The sequence below is a fragment of the Herpailurus yagouaroundi genome, unplaced genomic scaffold (assembly GCF_014898765.1).
Source record: "Herpailurus yagouaroundi ecotype Mexico unplaced genomic scaffold, PumYag 100, whole genome shotgun sequence".
In the NCBI taxonomy this organism is placed as follows: Eukaryota; Metazoa; Chordata; class Mammalia; order Carnivora; family Felidae; genus Herpailurus; species Herpailurus yagouaroundi.
Window position 1 is genome coordinate 23,294,278 of NW_024412391.1, and position 22,800 is coordinate 23,317,077.

At 35.9% G+C, this 22,800-nt stretch overlaps 1 protein-coding gene across 4 annotated transcripts in view; it reads right to left on the reverse strand.

Annotated features, from left to right (window-relative positions):
* The window catches only part of PTPRZ1 (protein tyrosine phosphatase receptor type Z1), a 183,445-nt gene that overhangs the window by 125,035 nt on the left and 35,610 nt on the right, over positions 1–22,800 (reverse strand). For all 4 annotated transcript variants that reach the window (XM_040472130.1, XM_040472129.1, XM_040472128.1 and 1 more), the window contains exon 2: positions 4,196–4,261. In XM_040472130.1, the coding sequence (XP_040328064.1) occupies positions 4,196–4,261 (66 nt within the window). The remainder of the gene's footprint in view (positions 1–4,195; positions 4,262–22,800) is intronic.

Consider the following 22,800-nt stretch of genomic DNA (forward strand, 5'->3'; position numbering starts at 1 on the left):
AGTGTTTAAAGCCTCTTTCACTGTGGTGTATTCAGCCAAGTGTTGAATAGTGACTCTTGTGTGGCCTTTCTTGCTTTTATCCAATGCAACTCTTCAGCTAAAGCTTTAAAGGTGTCTAGGTTTAAGAACACTTGAGATGTATCAATATAAAATTTTCAATTTCAAGTTCCTTTAAAGTATGATAAAAGGAAACAACAGAATATTCTTTAAAGTCCAGGAAATAAAGATTATATTTCAATTGTGACTACTTCTAAGAATGAAATCCATCCATTTCTGGTGATCTTACTGCTTCAAGTTGCAAAGGTCTAAGAACACAAACAGAAGGAAAATGTGTTTTCTTTGAGAGTAGCTGACACACAATATTTCCTTAGTCAGGTGTATAACATAGTGATCCCACGACTATATACATTACGCTATGCTCACCACAAGTGTGTAGCTACCATCTGTCACCATGTAACGCTATTACAAATCGTTGATTGTATTCCCCACGCTGCATCTTTCAACCCTGTGACTTATTCATCCATAACTGAAAGCCTGTTTCTCCCACTCCCCTTCCCCATTTTGCCCATCTTCCTACCCCTCTCCTCTCTGGCAACCATTAGTTTGTTCACAAACAGAAGCAAAATCTTAACATCTCATGTAATTGAGGGCTGTGTGTTCATGATATCAAAAGAAAAAAGAAAACCAAATGACTCATTTATTTTCACTGAACTCTCTTTTTTTTAGGCATTGTCATAGAAAACTTGAGGTTAATAGAAAAAAAGGAAATTCATTTTCTGAAATCCTTAAATACAGCCACTATGGAAAGAAGAAGATTTTAGTGCTGACATTCCCAGATTTACCATTCACTCTTTTATAGCACAGTGGCAAACAAACCTTGCTCACCTTCTTATAATAACTTTAAAAATGGGATTGTCGGCTGTATTTACCAACCCTGTCATTTCCCAGCATAATTATAGCATACATCCTGAATGGAAAAGTTGTTTTTAATCTATGTAAAAAAAACACAACTGCAAGAGGACTACCTTCTCCTCCCCTCCCGCCCTCTATTTCTCTACCCATCTGATAGCCAACTGGGATTTGTATTGTGTCTTCACATAATTGTGTAATCCTTCATAAACAACCTTAGCTGTAATCATTCCATTTTGATAATGTTTGATACTTGCCGTATGGCAATTTTTAAATGGCTTACAGTAAAGCTAGGCACTCTCTTACTGGCATGTTACGATTTTCTTAGTAATTTTTACTAATAGAATTCTATATGTACAAATGTTCAAGGGCAAGTCCTTTCTTCTGAGATTGCACCTAACCTGACAAATTTAAGTGACAAAACAGATGGAACAGAAACATATAAGCTGTTATGAACAAAACTAGGACCAAAATGTAGTCAGAACCAATTTACTCAGGCCATTCATAAGATTAGTTAAATTTAAGAATCTTAAAACTAACTTATACTGAAATTTTACGCAGTATGGTTTTTCAGATTCCAGGTAGAATAATAAGGATAGAAAGGGAAAACACTACCAAGTTTCAACTACTTGTATTTAAAATAAAAAGACATAATAAACTTTACGGTGAAAAATCTACATTTTAAATGCTTGGCTTCAGTGTGCTCTACTTGGGAGAGACATGTTCTTTTGGATAATGGCTTTCATTTGTTTTTGTTTTCGTTGTGACACCCCAAGAATTCATAGAGCATAATTAATCCACACTCAGTTTGAGCTAAGCAGTTGTAAAATGTCCTCATCTACAACTCTTTCCAGTCTCTTTCTAGGATCTTCAAATATTCTAGGAACAGATAATTTTTCAAACCAATGAGAAGCACCAATGCAAGTAGAGCAATCCATTCTTTAAAACTCTAATTAAAGTTTATACCCTCACCTCAACTCTGGAATATCCCCTCTTGAGACCTATCATCCTCCTCCATTCCCCCCCCCCCCCCCACGCAAAAAACACTACTTAAGGAGTCCACCTGTTCGATCCTTTAGGCGCAAAAGCCAATAGGACTTAAGTTATAGGTAGGATAATGACCTTGATTATAAATCAAAAAATTGTGCATTGTTTATGCATAGACCCATCAATGAAATCCTGGCTGCTCTATAAGCACCATGTCTATACACAATTAGCCTGTTAAAATGAAGCACTTCCTCCTGAGGTAATAGGACATGCCCAGTAACATCTGCCTAAACCCACTGGTAAAACTGCTGTCTTCTTTTGGCCTGGTGAGGCACATCCAGCTGCTCAAAGACCCTGGGCTGCTGAAAAATGCCCACCATTACCACTCCATACAGAGGCCCTTGCCTGGGTGAGAACTGTAACCCCCTTGCTTTCCAGGCTGTCGGTCCTCCATTTTCTAATTCCAGGTTTGGGGAGAATGGAGGATGCCCAGATAGTGACCCCAGCAAATAATTTCCAAGAGAACCAGAGAGCTGCCCATTGTGATGCCTTCTTCCATGGCTATGGAAGTACCCCAAGCATTTATAATCTTAACTAACATGTTTTGTATAATAGAGGGGGGGGCAAAAATCAGTTGTAACTTTTATAAAGTACTAGGATTTTGATTTTGTAGAAAAAGAAATACAAAATGGGTTACAGGTGTCAGATACAAGGTTGCAAAGTGTATATAATGTGAATATATATTATATTTACATAACTGTTATTTATATTATATATAAAAATATATGAAATTTACCACTTCAGGGGTAATCAAACAGAACAAATTAAAACAAAGTGTCATTTTTAACCTATCAAACAGTGAAGATTTTCAAAATGACAATCATTAAACCCTGGGTACTATTAGTAGGGTTATCACTTACACTACAAATAGTGTAATCTTTCTGGAATGCAATTAAACCATAGTATCAAGAGTGTTGACAGCATTTATTTTTTTCTGCTTAGCAATTGCCTATCAAGAATTCTCTAATAAAGAAATGATAAAAAGAAAATGTATGAAAAGTACAAATGATACAAACTATCCGTCTATTCATCCATTTGTCATTGTTTATAGTAGCTTAAATATCCAAAAATAATAGATCGTCAAAAATATAATAACATTTATATATAACGGAATGTTAGGTATACATTAAGTACCATGATCATTAGGAATCATCATTGAAATGAAGAAATGTTCAAAAATAATTTCTAGAGTACATTGGATGTATAATTCTAAGTATAAAATACACAAAAATAATATAATAAAAACTGGTCTGAAAGGAATGTATCTTTTTTTTTTTAAGTGAATATCCCTGGAGTGAATAAAGACTGATTTTTATATTCTTTTTTTGGTGCTTTAACATATTTGCTAAATTTTCCACAGTGAAAGCAGGAATAAAAAAAGAAAAGAAATGCATGCCTATCTAGTAAATCCATTGTGCTGCTGCCCTTCATCTATAAAATAATGTCCAAGTTGGCTAGGCTCACATTAAAGTCCTTGTAATGCTATCACATCTTATCACCCAATCGTATTTCTAAAGATTGTGCAATTCAAACACCCAGTTCTGTCTCAGATGGTCACCAGGCCTGTCGTGGGCCATCTAGATTCTACTCAGGCTCTTGTCGTCAGGCCTAGAACTTCTCTCCTCTAGAGTTTCTGGTCATAACTCATGATTGTAACCATTTTAAGCCAACTTCAGATATTCATGATGGTCTAAACCAAGCCTGGCAATCATACAAAATTCATTTTACACCCTGATTCCAATTCATTCAGCACAATAATTTAGAAGGAAGCCGCTTCTGAGAGCAAGAATCCCATCAATAGTTATTAAATGAATGAAAACAATCACTACTGTAATCATAATAGCAATGGCAACTAACATTTATTGAGAGCTTTGTATTTATAAAGAGGCACTGTGTCAACTTCATTGATTTTATTTAATGCTCTGAACAATCCTCCATTTCACAGATGAAAAAAACTGAGCCTCAGGTAGGTTATGTATGTTTCCCAAGGAAGTATATAACTGGTGTAGACTTGGGATTCAAATCCAGCTGTGTCTGATACCAATATGCTCTACGCTACCAAATTTTCTACCGGAAGGTCTACAAGAAATCATTTTGCCTATGATACATTTTTATTAATTAATCCATGAAGCTAAGTAAAAATGATGTGTTGAATTACAAAGTTTTCTTTTACATATGAAAACAGATACAAAAACAACAGAATTTTCTGTTGAATCTCATTACATAATGAAATGTTTACCTGTATAGGACCAGCCAATCTCTTCAACAAGTTTCCTTTGTTGTCTGTAGTATCCATAAGCCCAATCTACAACCAAGAAAAATCAGTTGATCAATGTGTAGAAAAATATGTGGTCCAAATGTAAATATATCAGATGCCCACATCTTTTATCCCATAGATGGTCCTCAATTAATCCTTCCCATGGCACCTTCCCAATGATTCCTCTCAATTCTGACCTCCATAATTATAGTCTCTGTTGTTCCTGTTCTAGTAGTTAGTATAAATTTTAGGGGGCACATTTAAAAAATGCTGAAGTTCAGGCAGCAACAAAGCAAATGTTCTGGGTAAAGGAGGAGCAACCTAGAGGTGTTCATCCCAAAGAAAGATGGATCAGAGAGAATAGTTTGTCCTATCTCCAAATTTTTCTTACTATTCCCTTAGTCTAATATCTAAGATCCTGTTGATTAGAGATACTTTCAGGTTTACAAATCAAGTCTGGTCCATCAATGCATCTGGGAGACCCAGAGGTTATCATGTTTTCAAAATTTGCTTCCTTTCTGCCAAAAAATGAAATTAGCTGCCTTGAGTAAATGAGAATTTAAATGTATGTATGTTGGCTGGAAAAAAGGCTGTGTTTGACCCTGTCCATGACTTTGTCTCTTGGAAAAACCTAGATGCCCGAGTGAGGTAATACAGTAGGAAGTTTAGGCATCATAAAAGTGGATGCCTCATGACTCAGAGAGAGTAATTATAGATCAAGAACATGTGGCAAGAGGTATAGAAAAGAAAATGGGTGGAAGCCAAGGTGTCACTCTGCATAATTCATAATTTTGCCAGGAGCCATGCTTGCACTCAAAAAAATATATATATGCTATATATATATGCACACATGCCATACATATAGGTATGCTATAATCTTTCTCACCATTTGGGAAAAGAACTCTATTTCTTCTTTTTCTTGCTACACAGTTGTTTTCTCTTTATTGACAATTCTCAATTTCAGGAATGCAAATATCTAACGGCACTGAAGAAATTATTTTCCTCTTGTCCATGTTATATACTCTCTGATTAATACACCATGGTAATTAATAACTACTTAGACTAGTTCATAAAAGGTAAAAATCAGGTTTGCTATCAGAAATACATATTCTGAATCTATAGATAATTCAAAAGTCAAACTTACTTTTAAGAAATAAGGGTGTTGTATTTGTTTTAAAACTTCTATTGTTCATAAATATAGGTAAATATTCTATTGGCCACATAGCACATTTCAGCACATATTTATTTTTATAGCAGCTATATTGAAGTATAACTTATACATCACACAATGCACCCATTGTATACAATTTTGTGGTTTTCAGTGTATTCAGAGTTGTGCAACCATCACCACGATTTTAGAACATCTTCATCATCCCCATTAGAACCTCTACAACTTTCGGCTGAAACCCCCAATTCCACCCTCGTATCCCACAGGTCTAGGCAACCACTATCTAATTTGTTTCTATGGATTTAGATATTCTAGACATTTCATATAAACAAAACCACACAATACAGCCTTTTGTGACTGGCTTCTTTTTGTGTGTTTGTTTGTTTATTTATTTGAGACGGAGGAGGGGCAGGGGGCGGAGAGAGAGAGGTGGCATGGCGGGGGCAGGGGGGTGGTCATGGAATGTCAATCAGGCTCCACACTCAGCGCAGAGAGAGCCCAATGCGGGGCTCATTCCAGGAACCTGGGATCACGCATGACCTGAGCCGCAATCAAGAGTCGGTGGCTCAACAGACAGAACCACCCAGGCACCCTGTGACTAGCTTCTTAAATTTAGCATAATTAATGTTCTCAAGGTTCATCCGTGTTGTAGCATTTATCAGTACTTCATTCTTTCTTATTGCCTAATAGTACTCCATTGTGTGGTGACCCAGATGGCCTTAAAGTTCCCTTCAGCTTGATTAAACTTTGGACAGGCTTCTTCCTGACTCTAGGCCCCGATCCTAATTTTCTTAGAGCATTTAGTTTAGAAAACTTTGTAACTGTAAATTCCTTCTCTGCCTCTTTGAGATGTAAATCTTTTTTTAATAGCCTCATGCCAATTTTACAACCAAGAATGTACTACTCAAGGACATGGAACCATCTCTTTTGTTTTTTGGTTTTTTTTTTTTTTTTTTTTTTTTTTAGTTTTGAAAGAAAAGAGTGAAGGAGGGGCAGAGAGAGAGAGAGGTGAGAGAGGATCCCAAACTGGCTCTGCATTGTCAGGGCAGAGATCCATCTCATGAACGGTGAGATCATGACCTGAGCCAAAATCAAGATGCTAACCAACTGAGCCACAAAGGCGCCCTGGGAACCATCTCTCTGAAAGGAAATAGGGCCTTATCACCCAGTTTCTATGAAAGGGTAGGAGCTTAACTTTGGTGAGGTGCCTTGCTCCAAGGTGCAAAAACTACCTCCCGTCATGAAGATATGAGTTTATTTTTCCTTTGGATAAAGCCAGCTGGCAAGCAAAATGGCTTATGGCTTCCTGCTAATATCCTGCTCTGCTGTTCCACTGGGGGCTCAACATCAGCCATTAAAAAATCTTTTCCCTTCTATTTCATCAAGTTGGGTTCTGACTTGGTTCTGGCCTCTCTCTCCACTGCAAGAGCCTTGACTAAAGTCTCCCTTACTTGTTTAACTTTGTCCTGTAAAATTTTTGTTTTGACAATGGATATACCCCATTTTATTTATCCATTCATCAACTGAAGGATACTTGGGTTGTTTATTCTTTTTGGCCATTATAAGTAGAAGTATTAATATTCATGCATATGTTTGTTTTACCACTTAAAAAGTAAATATTAGGTTCATAATTTATTTTTCAAATACAGTTGTCCAATAAAATTGTAGTCATTTAAGGTTAAGTTCTGAGAACAAGTGTTTCTTCATGATCAAGGGATACATACAGTTAGATGTTAGAATGGGCCTCAGAGGTCATTTGACTGAGACTTTAACAGTTTACAAAAGAAATAATAATTCCTGGAGATAAGGTACTTTATTCACAAAAAAATGTAAATGATTTGCACAGGTGGTAAGTGGCAAAAATGGAAACAATAATGCATGGCTCCTGTCTCCTACTCCAGAAACTTCCCCAATATCAAGGGTCCCAAACAATCTTGAGTTATTGGTTACTCTCTTAAGGTGTTTTGCCCGAAAAAGACCCCTATAGAATGTATGCTTTCAAGAGGAACAGAATAAAACAGTAGTCTAGAAATTAACCTGAAGAAATTATTTGGACAGATAAATTATAGAGAATTGATTATACCAGATTTGACCTGGCAATCAGTTAAATTTTTTCCTCTGAAATTTTACACTGGCCATAAGGGAAAGATGTATTGTCATTTATTACATGTTTCAAATATAAATATTTTAAAAATAAGACATTTTTGACATATGAATGCATTTTTAAGATTTCAAAAAATCAAAACCTACATTTAACCAGTAATCCATTGAAATAAATAAAACAGTAAGTGTTTGTTTTAATGATTCAGTCTAAAAGATGACAGCAAAATATCAGCAGATTTTAGCTTTCCTTGTAGGGCTTTATCACCACACAATGAGCATTTGTCCTTCGTTTTTAATTACTTACATTAAGAAAGCTTTATTCAATACAGGATTCCCAGGTGTTGGTAGCTCTCTTCAGTTCCTTTATGTATTGTTCCCCTAATTGTTACTTCAAACAATCCGTTACACATTCATATGCTAATTACATAGTCCTTGGGCGTGAGAGAGTACCCCACTTTTAAAATTCTGCTTAGAGGTCTGATAGATGAGATGTGATAGCTTCAATGAACAAGAAAAAAGAAGCTAGGTTCACTTTTTTGTTGTTGTATTATATACTTTGAAGACCAGTAAATCCTATATGAAGTGAATCTATCAAAATGCTTACACATTTTTAAATAAATTAAAATCATGAAATATAGAATGTTTTTTTATATTTATGTGAATTTCAGTTTCTTTCATTTTTACATTTTGTTTCTTTCAATTTAAAAGTATTTGCCAGGTCTGTATTGGCATGAGTGTTTTGTAGTGAAAAAACTAAGAAAGAAATTTCAGGAATGAATTGTACGTGCAATGTAGAAGAAAATATATATTACTAAATTTTTAAGGCTACTCTATTTGTTGTGAAAAAATATGTAAATTCTGAAAAAATCTGTAAATATGTAAACGTGTGTGTGTGTGTGTGTGTGTGTGTGTGTGCCCTTTATTTTTCCTTACATTCGGATGATGAAAATGAAAGTCTACCAGATGGAAGATACAGATTAACTTAGCATTTTGTTGTTGTTGTTCAAGTATATTTTTTTTTAAACAAGAACAAAAAATCTGGGTGTTCGTTTCCTACTAAAAATATTATAAATATCTTGAGTTATAAAAATGCCTCTGAGTTTGCCCTTACCCTAAAGAAAGTCTCTGCTTCATGTTGATTAATAATTTCACCTGCATCCTACTATATAATCTAGCAGCAGCACTCTGACACCACACACACACACACACACACACACACACACACACACACACACACACTTTAATGCTATAAAGTGGTCAAACATATGACAGGGAGAAGAAATAGACTGAAAAAGAAGCTTCTCTGAAAAAGAAGCTTCAGGTAGAAAATAATCACAGATAATGTTTGAAGACTAGGATTCTAAAACCAGATTTCTCAAAGCAGACTTTCCCAGGGTAAATGATACTTGCATATTTCACCAAAGAACTTCAGCAGAGGAGAAAAGGGAGTTAGCTGATGACAGAAATCTGGAAAGGCAGAGAAGAAGGAACAGAATTAGAGATGAATTTTTAAAGCCCTTGAGTATCACCTTGGCAATGAAAGACTTGGGGAGAAAGATCAGAAATGTTCCAAGTGGAGGAAAAACATGTGCACCAAGAAGTGGCAAATTGTGGTACCAAAGGTTTGAAATGCCACTTGGGCTCTCCTGTGACCTGCATATAGGACACTGGGGACTTATTCTTGGTCACAGCTCACCATGATACAAGGCTCACATCAATTTTCACACTTTTTGTTCTCATCCCACTGTCTCCTCTTACCTCAATTTCTTTTGCAAAATGAAAGGAGATGGTCTGTTGAATTGATCAAAAAGTACTGCATATATTTAGTATATATTTTAAATGTTAAAGAAGAATATAAAATAAGTAGATAAATAAATTGAAGTGAAAGAGGTTGGGGGTAGGCAGGTGAAGAAAGGTAAGTAGCTGGTGGCCACTTGCAGAAGGACTTGGAAACCCCTAGGGACAACCTAGTGTCGTCAGAGCAGTAATCATCCACTACACCCTTTGGCTGTCAGACACGCAGAAGACTGAAGTGGCAGGGGGAAAACGAGTTGATAGTTATAGCAGGCATAGCCATTTCTTATTGAAAATAAAGTAATAAAAGACCTCTCTCAGAGAACAAACAAATTAAATCAGAAATATGAGTTCTTGTAAGCAGAGAATCAGCTTTTGACTGAAGAACACCTGTGAGCACATCACCTGGCTATGGAAAGTCCTTTATTTGTGCCGATGCTCTATTGCAAACGGCTTCTTCGGGTTGATAAGAAAGCTGAGTTTACGACCCAAGTGATCTCACCCAAAACCTTGTTGAGCTAGCTAAGGCAAAGTTTCCAGGTAGAATTCAATCTGCCCACGAGTATAATATAGAGTCTATAAGACCACACATGGCAGACTTTTTTCTATGGAAATTCCCATCATTGTATGTGAAGAATTAGTTTGCTGTCAAACTGTGTCATAATATAGCCTGTAGTTACCTATCTGGAATATAAATTTTTACTTGGTATACATGCAGACACATTTGTGAAACATAATTTAATTATGATAATTCAGAAAATAGGCTTAAGATAGTTACAATGCAAACATTATATTTACTGTTAATCACTTCAGATGTAACCAGACTCCCTAAAAACATACTGCTTTTAAAAACACATGCATATTACTTCCCCCCTAAGTTACTTGTTTTTCTATTTCAGCTGCTTTCTAGTGTTAGCAGAAGAGTTTCATTGGTTTCTCTCCTCTGCAATGGCTTAAAAATAAAAGTACTTTTTACAGTCTCAAAAGTTAAATTGCAATTTATTGCCAAATAGGATGGCACACGAAATCATATTGTTAAAGAGATGGAAAGAGATGTTTCTAGAGTCCAGGTGACCTCTTTATTTAAGGATAGAGTTAAAAAGATGAAAAATGTAGATACCTGAGGCACTATATGAACAAAAAAAAATCAAATGGTAAATTCTCAAAGGAGATGGAAATACTAAACATATTGATAATGTAAAAGAAGAAAGGGAGCTATTTCTTCCATATGCTTGTTTTGTTTTTAAAATTTTTTAATGTTTATTTATTTTTGAGACAGAGAGAGACAGAGCATGAACGGGGGAGGGGCAGAGAGAGAGGGAGACACAGAATCGGAAGCAGGCTCCAGGCTCTGAGCCATCAGCCCAGAGCCTGACGCGGGGCTCAAACTCACGGACCGCGAGACGGTGACCTGGCTGAAGTCGGACGCTTAACCGACTGAGCCACCCAGGCGCCCCTCCATATTATTGTTTTAATAGACATCCAATTAAATACATATTCCTCACAGGAGTAAGAGTCTGGAGGTGAGCAGTTAGATTTTTATTGTCTCTTAACACTGAGGATGGTGTATGCTTTCACAGAGAGGATTTGTATATTGACAATATGTCTACCAAACCTATTCAAAACTTTTCAATGAAAGAAAATATTCGCAGGCTTGTCGTGGAAAAGTAGCCAGTGTTTCTTCTTATACTTAGATGAGTTTAACCTAATGTGATTTGTCTATATTCCTAAAGTTGAGGTATTTTCTGTTAAAAACATTTTAATAATTTTGACCTTCATCACACGGGCAATAATACATTCCTGTTTCAGGTAAGTTAGAAAAAATAAAGATAAGCATAAATAATTGTAAAAATAATCCATAATCTTGTCTCCTAAACGTAACCATTCTTTACCATTACGCAAATATAGAAAATTTACACTTTACACAAATTGAATCACACTATTTCATTATTGGGTGCCCCACTTTTTCCACATAATGACAAATCGCTGCTACCCTCTCAAGTTAACAAATATGATTTCATAGCATCGTAACAGTTCACTTAAAGAATTCGCTGCTATTGGATATTAAAATTAAAAGTTGATTTAACTTCAGAAAATTTATTCCTTAGGCTTAAATGATATGAGGAATGAAAAGTTCCCATTAAGCTAGTGTGAGCTTCACATATAACATAAAGTCTGTAGGAGACTACCACATTTTCCCCCTATCAACCTTCTTCAACACCAGATAACACTAAAATGGCACAAATTCATTGCTATAATGTAAGAGTAAATTTATTCTACTGCAAGAGAAAGCCTAATTGTTGGTAAAATCATGATAATGGCAGCAGAAATAGACATAGCAACATGTGTAAAACAACTATTAGAAGAAGAGCAAAAAATAATATTAAGAGTGGGGAGAGAGCAAAACCTGTGAAGCCGATGAAAATGGGTAGAACACATGGAATTCATCAAATTACAAAAATAATGTTCCATTCATTACGTTATATATTATTATATGATATATATTATGTATCATTATGTTATTATACTGTTGTATTATCCATATTATAATAGTGTCCCATTATTTACCAACCTAACTAATGTTTCTGTTGGAAAGCATTATATCTATGCACTTTCCCTGAAATCAGGAGTGCAGAAAAGATGTCTGTTGTGTAGCTCTACGATTAGGATCACTTGGGAAGTTCCGGGCAACTGGTGCACTAAAACAACCAATTAGAGGATAGAAAGGGATTCCATTGACATTTACTGTGAAAATCGTAAAACATCAATAAGTGCACAAATAAACAAAATACAAACTATTATTAATATACAAGAAAATGTGAATAAATAAAAAGACCCACCCCTACCCTTAAATGGGAACACTAAAATATGGGGAAGGTATCAGTTCTTTCCATATCAATGAATAGGTCAGGTTTCAATGGGATGTTTTCAATTGGCAAAATTATTCTAAAGTTTATGTAGAAATCTTAATGTAGAATAGTACTAGATAAGAAGGTATGGAAAAAGAGTGAAATAATGGGGGCTTGGTTAACCAGCTACTAAAAGGTAAACTGACAGGCAGATCAATGGAACAAAGCATATAGCACTAAAACTGGACTAGTATAGATACCAGTTTAATCCATGACAAGGGAAAACATCACAGTCACATAAGGAAAGTATAAAGTTCAACCAATATTGGGAACACTGGTTATTTGGGGGAAAAAAAGTCAAATCACACTTCATACATACGTCAAAATAAAGTCCAAGTGGATTAAAATGACTGATAAAAAAAGATGCACAAAAACTATAGGAAAAAATATAAATGAACGTTTACTTTATTGCCAGATGGGAGGGCCCTTTCTATACACAAACAAAAGAAATCATAAGGAAATACTTATAGCTTTGATCACCTAACATTCAAAACTTGTACAGAAAAATGTTTAGCGAATTGAAAATTACAAATGTTAAGCTATTGGGAGCTGCTAAAATGCATCAAACAAATATAATGATATATTCCAACACAGAGAATTCTTCCAAATCAATAAAGGCAAATATGTGAGCAGACAAAATTTAAAAATGCAGATATAATTAATTAATAAACCTATAAACTGTTAGATTTTAGTGGGTATCAAACAAATTAAATTGACACTGAGATAGCATTTTTTCCAGTTACCAAATATTGCTATTACTATTATTATTATTACTTTGAAAATATTGAATAATGCCCCAAAGATCTTGAAATGTTGCTTAACCTATAGGTAGAAGTACGAACTAGTATGAACTCTCTGAGAAGTAAGTTAGTAAGAGTTAACAAGAGTCATAAAATGCTTCATAGCCTTTGGGACAATATATTCCTTGTCAAGGAAATATTTCATATTATCAGAGATGAAAACGAAGTTTCATAAAGCAATATACTTACAATCGTTTAAGTCACCATGAACAATTGTAAAATATGTTAATGTGCAAAAAGATGTACTATTCATAATATAAATAATGTACTATTCATTATAAAATATTCATAATATAAAATAATGTGAATTCATTAAAATTGTGTCTCAAAAACACATATGTGGAGAAATTCACGTGATATAAAACATTATCAACAGTTATGATACAATTTTAAATATATTACATATCCAGAAATGCAAATCTCTACGCGTGGTGCCATTGGGAGTGATTTTTTTCACCTTTTTAAAATATGTTCTAATGCTTTCTGTGTATTTTAGCAGTTTGTATTAGCTAAATATTTTAAAATGTTGAAGTGAACGTGTATTTCTAAAGGAATATCCCTGACTCTACAGGCAAATGGATTAGAGACAAATATATAGATGTGTTTTGAAGACGGGGTAAAGAAAAACTTTGAGTTTCAAGTTTCCTATTTTGGATTTTACAATAAAAGCTCCTCCTTATTCACAAGATACTGCATGCAGCAGCTAGCATTTTTAACTTAAGTTTAGGAAATCATAGCCAAGTCTACATATGGCTGAGCACTTCCGTTCCCAAGAAAATTAAACGCAAGAGCCACAGCAAAATAGACATTGTAACAAACTCACATCATCTTATTGGCTGTCATGATCAGACTGATTAGATCATCTATTTGGGGTAAATTCTGAAACAGCACTTGTTTTAATTTGTGCCTTATTTCTAAAACAATACTTTTTGCTTAGATAAAATTAGGTCCAAACTTATGTATCTATCTATTAAGCAGGAAAACCTGGCAACTTTATGAGCTGGCAATCTAATTCTGAAATGTGTGTGGATCACATGTCAAAATTGATTCATTATTCAGTTATGTCCGGGCAAGGCCAAAAAATTTTCTTGTCTTCTTTCCAGGGTACTGACAGAAAATTCATTTGTGTCATGCTTTTTTAGACTGCCTTTTACTGGTCCAGAAAAAGAAAACTTTTATTCATAAGAAACGTACTCATTTTAACAAGCAGACTGGTGTTTTCTCAATTTTTTTAGTGATTCACTTTCAATTTGCCAATATATTTTATAAGCTTACTAAACCACATGCTATTGTTCATTAAGCCTACTTGGCTTTCAAAAAGAAATCAGGGGGGAGCATGGTGGACCCATCCGACTTAAACTATAAACATACATCAATACTTGGTGCCTCTTTTCACTAACTCTTAGGGTCAGAAATCTAGACTCTCCTTTGGAATCCTGATTCCGGACAAGTCAAATGTCTTTGTTTGTATACCTACAATTGTAAAATGAAAATAAGTATCTCCTGTGTGCAATCAAGTATACTGCAACAAAGGATAAGGCATAGGTCAGCCATTTTGAACTCTTTGTAAAGCACGTGCTTACATCAACTCATTTCATTTTTTTTTTAATTTTTTTTAACGTTTATTTATTTTTGAGACAGAGAGGGACAGAGCATGAACAGGGGAGGGGCAGAGAGAGAGGGAGACACAGAATCGGAAACAGGCTCCAGGCTCTGAGCCATCAGCCCAGAGCCCGACGCGGGGCTCGAACTCACGGACCGCGAGATCGTGACCTGAGCTGAAGTCGGACGCCCAACCGACTGAGCCACCCAGGCACCCCTCATTTCATTTGTTGGATTAATTTTTCCAGTATTTAGGGTTTTTTTGTGAACAGTGAAGAAAAATTAAAAAAAAAAAAAAACGCTGTGATGTTTATATCATACACATGGCGTATGTTCAATTCAGTTACAAAATTATTCATTTGTTTACTGTTGTTGTCTGGTTCTTAACCGAAAGTATTCTTTAGTCTTAAAGATAAGTATAGATCGTCAGTGCAGATGGAATATACAATTCCCTATATTCAAATGTTGAACTGAGTCCTACAAGAACAATGTGAACAAAAAACATACTTAATTTCAATTAAACTTAAAGAGACTATCATCTAATTTTTTAGCTACATTCCAAAATGAATACATTTTTAAAAGCAAAGGCTTCACAATATTTATATTTTCCTTGTTTCAGAAGACTTAAGGAAGTATAAGATCATTATTTAGAAGTTCATACTGTTTACATTTTTAAAGAAGTTCATTTTAGAACCACCTTCCCCACTAGCAATTGTAAGGAATTAAATGCTTTAAAACATTTTTAATATTTATTTTTTGAAAGAGAGAGAGAACAAGCGCAAGTGGGAGAGGGGCAGAGAGAGAGGGAAACAGAATCTGAAGCAGGCTCCAGGCTCTGAGCTGTCAACACATGGCCCCAAGTGGGGCTCGAACTCACGGACGGAGAGGGAGTGCATGACCTGAGCCAAATTTGGACACTTAACCGACTGGGCCACCCAGGTGCCCCAGTAGTTAAATGCTTTGATGACAACCTTAATTAGTTCGCTTTCAATTAACAAGCCACTTACCTATATTAGTCACTGATTTTGTTCATAGCTATATCAAAATGATGACATCTATTGCTTTTTTGGTATAGATGTCTCATTGTCACTAGCTATCAAGTGATAATTAACATGCAACTTCTTATTTTGCTCTGTTGTAGAATTTATTTGAAGTGAGTGGAAACTGCTGAAATCCTACTGGCTCAATTGACTGGCACAATGTAGGGATGTTCTATCTGGCTACCAGAATCATTTTATTTGCTACACTTTCTTCTGCTTGATACTTTTGTGCCCCTCCCCCTGCTCCCTGCTCCATGCCTTTGCAAATTTTGCATTCCCCCTGTACTCTCTTCTCTTTCTCATGCACATTCTCCACAGAACTTGGTGTCTCCTTGACGCTCATTCTGTGAACCACCAAAGTCTAAGAAAAGAGGAGTGAGTTCGACCATCAATTACAATACACCTATCTTCATATCTTGCACTGGTGAACTATCCTGACCAACGACAGTACTGGGTCCTACCGGGCCACCCTCAAAACAACTTTTCCCAACTTTTGCCTGAAATTTGAAAGTTCTCTGCAGTGGCAGATGCTCATTAGGTTGCCTAGATGACCCAGGTTTATTGCACTCAGAGGAACAGTATCTAAAAAGCATTCCTGTTAGTACATAATTAATAGCCTTGGAGAATACATCTCATTAATTACTTTTTATACACAATCATAAATAGTCAGCCAGGGGTTGGATGTTATTTATTTTGGAATAGTTAACTCCATTGGAACAAATATGTTTTCTCTCCAGGTTTACCTTTCCGTTTGTGAAGATGTCAAGAGACTGAACAAGTTAATGCAGTGTTTTCAACCTGGATTGCAACCAGACCTCCACTGGCATTCTGCCCTGAAGTTACTGGGCCACTGGGACACCTCAAGATAATTAACATACTCCTGTGGTGTCTAATGTGATAATAGTGGTGGTTAAATGAAAAAGAACATCCTACAACAGACCAAGGGTAGCACCTTTGCACCTCAAGGGAAAAGAAAAGGTGTTTTTTTTTATGACGGGATGTAGGCCTTACGTTTATAGATGATATATCATGAAGACTTAACATTGAAATAAGACTTATGTTTTCTTTAATATACTTTTAAACATCTAAGTGACTTCACGCCTTTGTGAAGTTCATAACTTTTGCCATTAATTTCACTAAAAGCAAATATTTTTTGGTGGAAAATGTTTAATTGGTCATCTCTCACTATCTAGCCAAAGACATATTGATTTAACCTTGGAAATAAAATCTCATAATGCTCATTTTGTGTTCAAGGGAATGTTATTTTCTTGATGTCTTGATTTTTGCAATAAAAAAAACAAAACAATGGAATTGAGCAGATCTATGATTATAAAGAAAATGCTGTAAGTGCCACTCCAAGTTTAAAGTATAAACATGGTAAACTTTGGATGGAAAACAATACTTTTGTCTTCTTCCATATTTATTCTTTAAATGGTCATACTGGCTGAATACAGATTACAGAAAGAAAAGGCAAGAGCTAACTGTTCATTGATCTGTGTCTTTAACATGTAGTACTGATATGCCATTAAAGATTTGATATTCATATTATCTAGTTTATAGCTACCTGCCTCCTACAATGCCTCAACTTTTTCAGTCAAGAGTGCCTCTCCCAAAATAAAAAGCTGGTTTTCATTTGTGATACTCTGAAAGGATACATATCATGGCGAAAAGAAACTGGAACTAGGGATGGGGCCAGAAGAACTTGGAATGTAACTCCTGGCTTTAAAACTTCTTGACTGTGGATCTTTGGAAGAGTCATTAGCCCCCTCAGTTCCTCTGATAAATAAGGTCCTCCTATACTGGTGCGGTAGGTACACTCAAATTAATTAATTCCTTTGAGTGTGTAAAGGATAAGACGATATATTGATATAGGCAATAATGCTTCCATCTGGGAAGTAAGCTGAACTCATTTACACATTATTCTCTAAAATGAATAAAGGTTATTTAATACATTGCTAAGGCAGGAGTTTTCTCTCTTATATTCTCCATGTGAGATAGTACCCATTACACTGTTTAAAACGGCTCTTGTATTGCTTACTATCTCTGTAAGCAAGCTGATGTGTCTAAGTCTCACTTTCCAGGCCTACAGAATAGGCATAATAATTATACTGACATGTGTTTGGGATAAAGCACATATGGCTATTAGTCCATATATATTATATTAATTTATAATTAATATTTTAGATGTGTAATTCTACATATATTATAGGTAATTATAATATTTATTTATTACACATTTATATTTCACTTAGACTTCATTCTGCTATTGCTTTTTTTTTCATTTCAGCAATTTCACCGATTCATTATTTTCTGTGTAAAACAACAAACTTAATTTGCCAACAAATAGGGTGTGGTGAGTCATTGTACACAAAGGCCTTTTCGAGAATATGTTCGTTGAATTTCAATACAAGGCGAGTTCAACATTTTCCCCCCTGTGCGTATATTGTCAGTTTTACTCAATAACACCCTCAATCTAACTGAAAAGATTCAAAGGCAAAACAACCAATAATATACAAATTTTAGTTTAATTAAACTGAAAACAACTCATTTCAAAAGCTGAATAGTCACAGAAATAGCTTTGAAGCAAATGAGTACATAAATTTCATCCTATATACCATTAGCAATACCCAGAGTTTAGATTTTGACATTCTCAGAATATATACAACTGTCATGAATCCAGAAGTAAGAGTCACACAGAGTATCCCACAGTAATACATCTAATAGAGGAAACTGTGTAAGGTGAAGGAGAAAATCTGAGGCAAGAAATTCAAACAGCATCAAAAGGTGACAGCAGATGGTTGAAGAAGTTGACTGAACAATAATTACAAATAAAAAGACAACCTCAAGAATAGTTGTGGACTATTCAATGACATGAAAAATGACATTCATTCTTCAATACTATCTTAAGGAATTATTACAGATGAGAATACTGGGATACAGACGTCACTGAAAAAGTTATATTGCATTAAGGACATTTTTAACAAAGTGGAAAACCAATTTATATTTTAGAAAGATTTTTATCATAAACTGGGAAAGTTTTTTAATAAATATTTTGTGCTTTGAAGGATATATATTAGTTACTTAAAAAATTCAATTCTGTGGAATGCCTCATTCCATCAGAATGATGCCAAAATGGAATATCATATGCAATTAATTTAACAGTTATTGTCTTTATATTAAACTCCATGCACTAAAGATGCATAGTTAAAAAAAAATAGGGCCTCTTCAAGGAGGTCACAAACTAGCAGCATAATGCCTAAAGTTCTTTAACACATTCAAGTTTATTGACAAGAAAATTGTAATTATTGAAGTACTAATTATTTTAAACTACCTTTTTTTAACCTCAAAAAAATAAACAACACCCCAGCTTACAGAAACAGTCAACTCCTTTAATCTTTTTACTTTTTATTTTCTTATTTTAGAGAGAGACAGAGAAAGGGAGAGTGGGGGAGACAGGCAGAGAGAGAGAGAGAGAGAGACAGAGAGAGAGAGAATCTTAAGCAGACTTAATGCTCAGCATGAAACCTGACGTGGGGCTCTATCTCATGACCCTAAGATGATGACCTGAGCCTAACTCGAGAGTCACCCAGGCATTCCCTCCTTCAATTTTATAATTTTTTAATATTTATTTATTTACTTATTGATTTATTGATTTATTAAAAAAATTTTTTTAACGTTTATTTATTTTTGAGACAGAGAGAGACAGAGCATGAACGGGGGAGGGGCAGAGAGAGAGGGAGACACCGAATCGGAAGCAGGCTCCAGGCTCTGAGCCATCAGCCCAGAGCCCGACGCGGGGCTCGAACTCATGGACCGCGAGATCGTGACCTGAGCTGAAGTCGGACGCTTAACTGACTGAGCCACCCAGGCGCCCCTTTATAATTTTTTTTAATGTTTATTCATTTTTGAGAGACAGAGACAGAGTGTGAGTGGGGGAGGGGCAGAGAGAGAGGGAGTCACAGAATCCAAAGCAGGCTCCAGGCTCTGAGCTGTCAGCACAGAGCCTGGCGCAGGGCTCAAGCGCATGAACCGCGAGATCATGACCTGAGCTGAAGTAGGCTGCTTACCCCACTGAGCCACCCAGGTGCCCCCCTCCTTCAATTTTAAATGGTATCCATGTACCTTCCACTAACTGAATGTTTGCTTCACATAGTATTTAAATGAAAGGCATACTTCTTTTGAGGATGCAATTCCCAGAAGCCTCTCTGGTATCAGAGCAAGGAGCATTGGTAGGACAAGAAGCTGGACATTTCCCAAGGACATCCCAGCCAGACTCCTTGAGACTGTGTGCACTCACTTTCCACTCGAACATCCCTAGTTATGCCAGTGGCCGGAGAATGCACTGTTCCCTCCTGCTCAGAAGTGTCTGGTGATTGCTGGTGGTGGGCCACACAGGAAAACTGATGGCAACACCATGGCCCTGACACAGCTTTCCCATCTCCCACTGAGGCCTGTCAGTCAGCTGGAGCCTGTGTGCTGGGTATTGTGATGCCCTGTGGGCACTGCTTATCCATCTCTCCTCCAAGGCTGACAGACCACCCCAGCTCCCTGGCACACTGAACAAGAACCGACGTAATTTCATGAGCCCCGCCATAGCACTGCCCTTTAATGCCCAATCTACCAAATTCTTTATGTGAGACCTAGCCGTGCTTAGGATATAACAAGAAAACAATCCTAGTATGCTCTGATTTTAATCATATTGTTTACTTTTGTCTTTAAAACGCCACTGACCAGCAAGGACATTTCAGCAAAAATAAAAACAACAAAAAAAGATTAGTCGATAATTTATGATTTTAATGAACTTGATTCTTTGAATTCAGGGCATGTCTTGAGGATTTTTCACAAAAACCGTTGATCCTTTTCACGGCTTAATGCCTCCGTAACTTCCTGCACACAGCTAACAAACTGCCCTGGGCACACACACTCCCATGCCTTTCACACTCTGTGGGTCTCCAGAAGTTTACATTGGGGAACAAGAAGAAAGATCTGGGGACCTTCTCTACGCATGAAGCTTCCTTAGACCTTCAACAGTATGCATCTTTGTAAGAGATAATACAAAACATTACTGGAAATTCAGCGTATGCTAAAAACTTTTTCTACAGAAATAAAAAAAGTAATGCTTTAATAACTCAGATACCATCAACACCCGCAAGCAAATGACTGAAGACAGTGGTAAACACAAATGATTTCACAGAGGTATAACAATCTGCAGCTAAGAAAACCAACGCTAGGTTTTTGCCTTTTTAAAATAGGCAGTACGTAGGGAGGAATTAAGATAAATACACAATTTTAAAAACAAATATAGTCCGTGTAGCTGGATAATTCAGGCAACCGTTCCAATTTTTCCCAGCAATGAAGGTGCATTATTTTTGCCTGACTTTTATGAATAATTTCCTGAATGTATTTAATCTGTGTAAATAAATTAAGAATTACTTTGGTTAAATATTATATAATTTGCAATTCTACTCAATCTTATCCTATTGTACTGACAGTACTCAATAAAAAGGAAATGAGAGAAAAATCTTCCCCATACCTGTTGTCTAAGGTAAGAGAATTGTCTCATTCTCTTTGTAAGTAATCCCAAAATAAACTTTCATTTTATGCTCCATCTGGGTATCGCCTTAGAGTATATATAAAATTAGCACAGGGTAAATGTAGCATCATTGTATCAAATAGGTTTGTTAAATTAATTAATTAAATGATTGTAAACCTAAGAAGTACCAAATTAAGCTAAACAAACAGATATCTTATTTATTCCAGGCACCCTGCTGGTATACAGATGAAAACATTTGGGGTTAGTCTCCCTAATACAGAGCTTTTCAAACTTTTTCATATCATGACTTAGTCAGTTAGAAAATGATAATTTCTGCAGTGAGGTAACATATAAAAACAGAACAGATGAGTATCAGGCACACTGGTCACCTGCTATAGGCCCCATGGCACAGTGGGTAGGAAGTACTGCACTAATACCCTCAAACAACTCACCTCAGGGCCTTTGCTCAGCCATCTCTCTGCCTAAACATCTCTACTATCTCTCTTCTCTATCTCTACCCACACCAGATCCTCTTCATCCTTCATGTAGCATCTTAGTACCACTTCTTTGAAGAAGTTCTTCCATGACTCTTATACAGTATTTCTCACAGTTATCATCCAATAACAATTTGTTTTATATATATATATATATGTTTTTTTTTTTTTTTTGATATTTGCTTACTGTGCTAGGCTGTGAACTCCTTGAGAATTAAAAATGTGTCCATCTTGTTCTGTTGTACACTCAGCACCCAACCTAGGCCATACAGTAGTATTCAATAAATATTCATTGCACGAATAAACTACAAATTTAAGATTTACAATCTCAGAGCAATGTTCCCTGCCACCCATAATCATTTACCCCTCTCTGGTTATCAATAGTTTCCAGACTAGGGACTGTGCTAAATCTCTCCCTTTACTATTTGGAGCTGACCCAGCATTCTGTTAGCACCAAGAAAATAGAAGTCACTGCATAGGAATTTGGGAAAGTTCCTTTCTCTCTACCTTGTAGCTATTTTTATCTTCACTCATAGTTCTCTTTCCCTTTCTATCTCACAGAGGAAGGTGGCCTCACACCGTCCCATCCTTCCACCTCTTACAAGATTTCTGGAGCTTCAATCTCTCCCTCTTCACTGTATTGGTTTTTTTGGCTCTTAAAATGCACTCAAATCTGATACCCTACAAATTTCCCTTCCCTCGGCCCCTCTTTACCAAATGTGCGAACCATCTGCACTTCCATACATCTGCGTGATGGCAGCTGCCATACTCCAGTGAAGGTATACGTGGCTCTTCTCTCCTCTAGCATTTACTTTAACATCACAAACCAGGAATCCGTGGATTGTCGCTGGTACCAGGCACAGAATAAGCGCTCAATACATATTTAATACCAAATACTTTTTAAATCCTTGTATATAGAATGATGCAAAGCAGTACTAAACACATTATGCACTTTATAAATGGCTCTTATTTTGTGTTTCCCATACTTGACTGCTCTCAAAGAACAGTTCATACAATGTTGATAACAGTATGCAAACTTCACCTTGTCATTATTTTCATATAAAATGTTTGCTGTTAAAAGTAGATATATAAAATTTTAAAAAATCAATACATAGGGGCGCCTGGGTGGCGCAGTCAGTTAAGC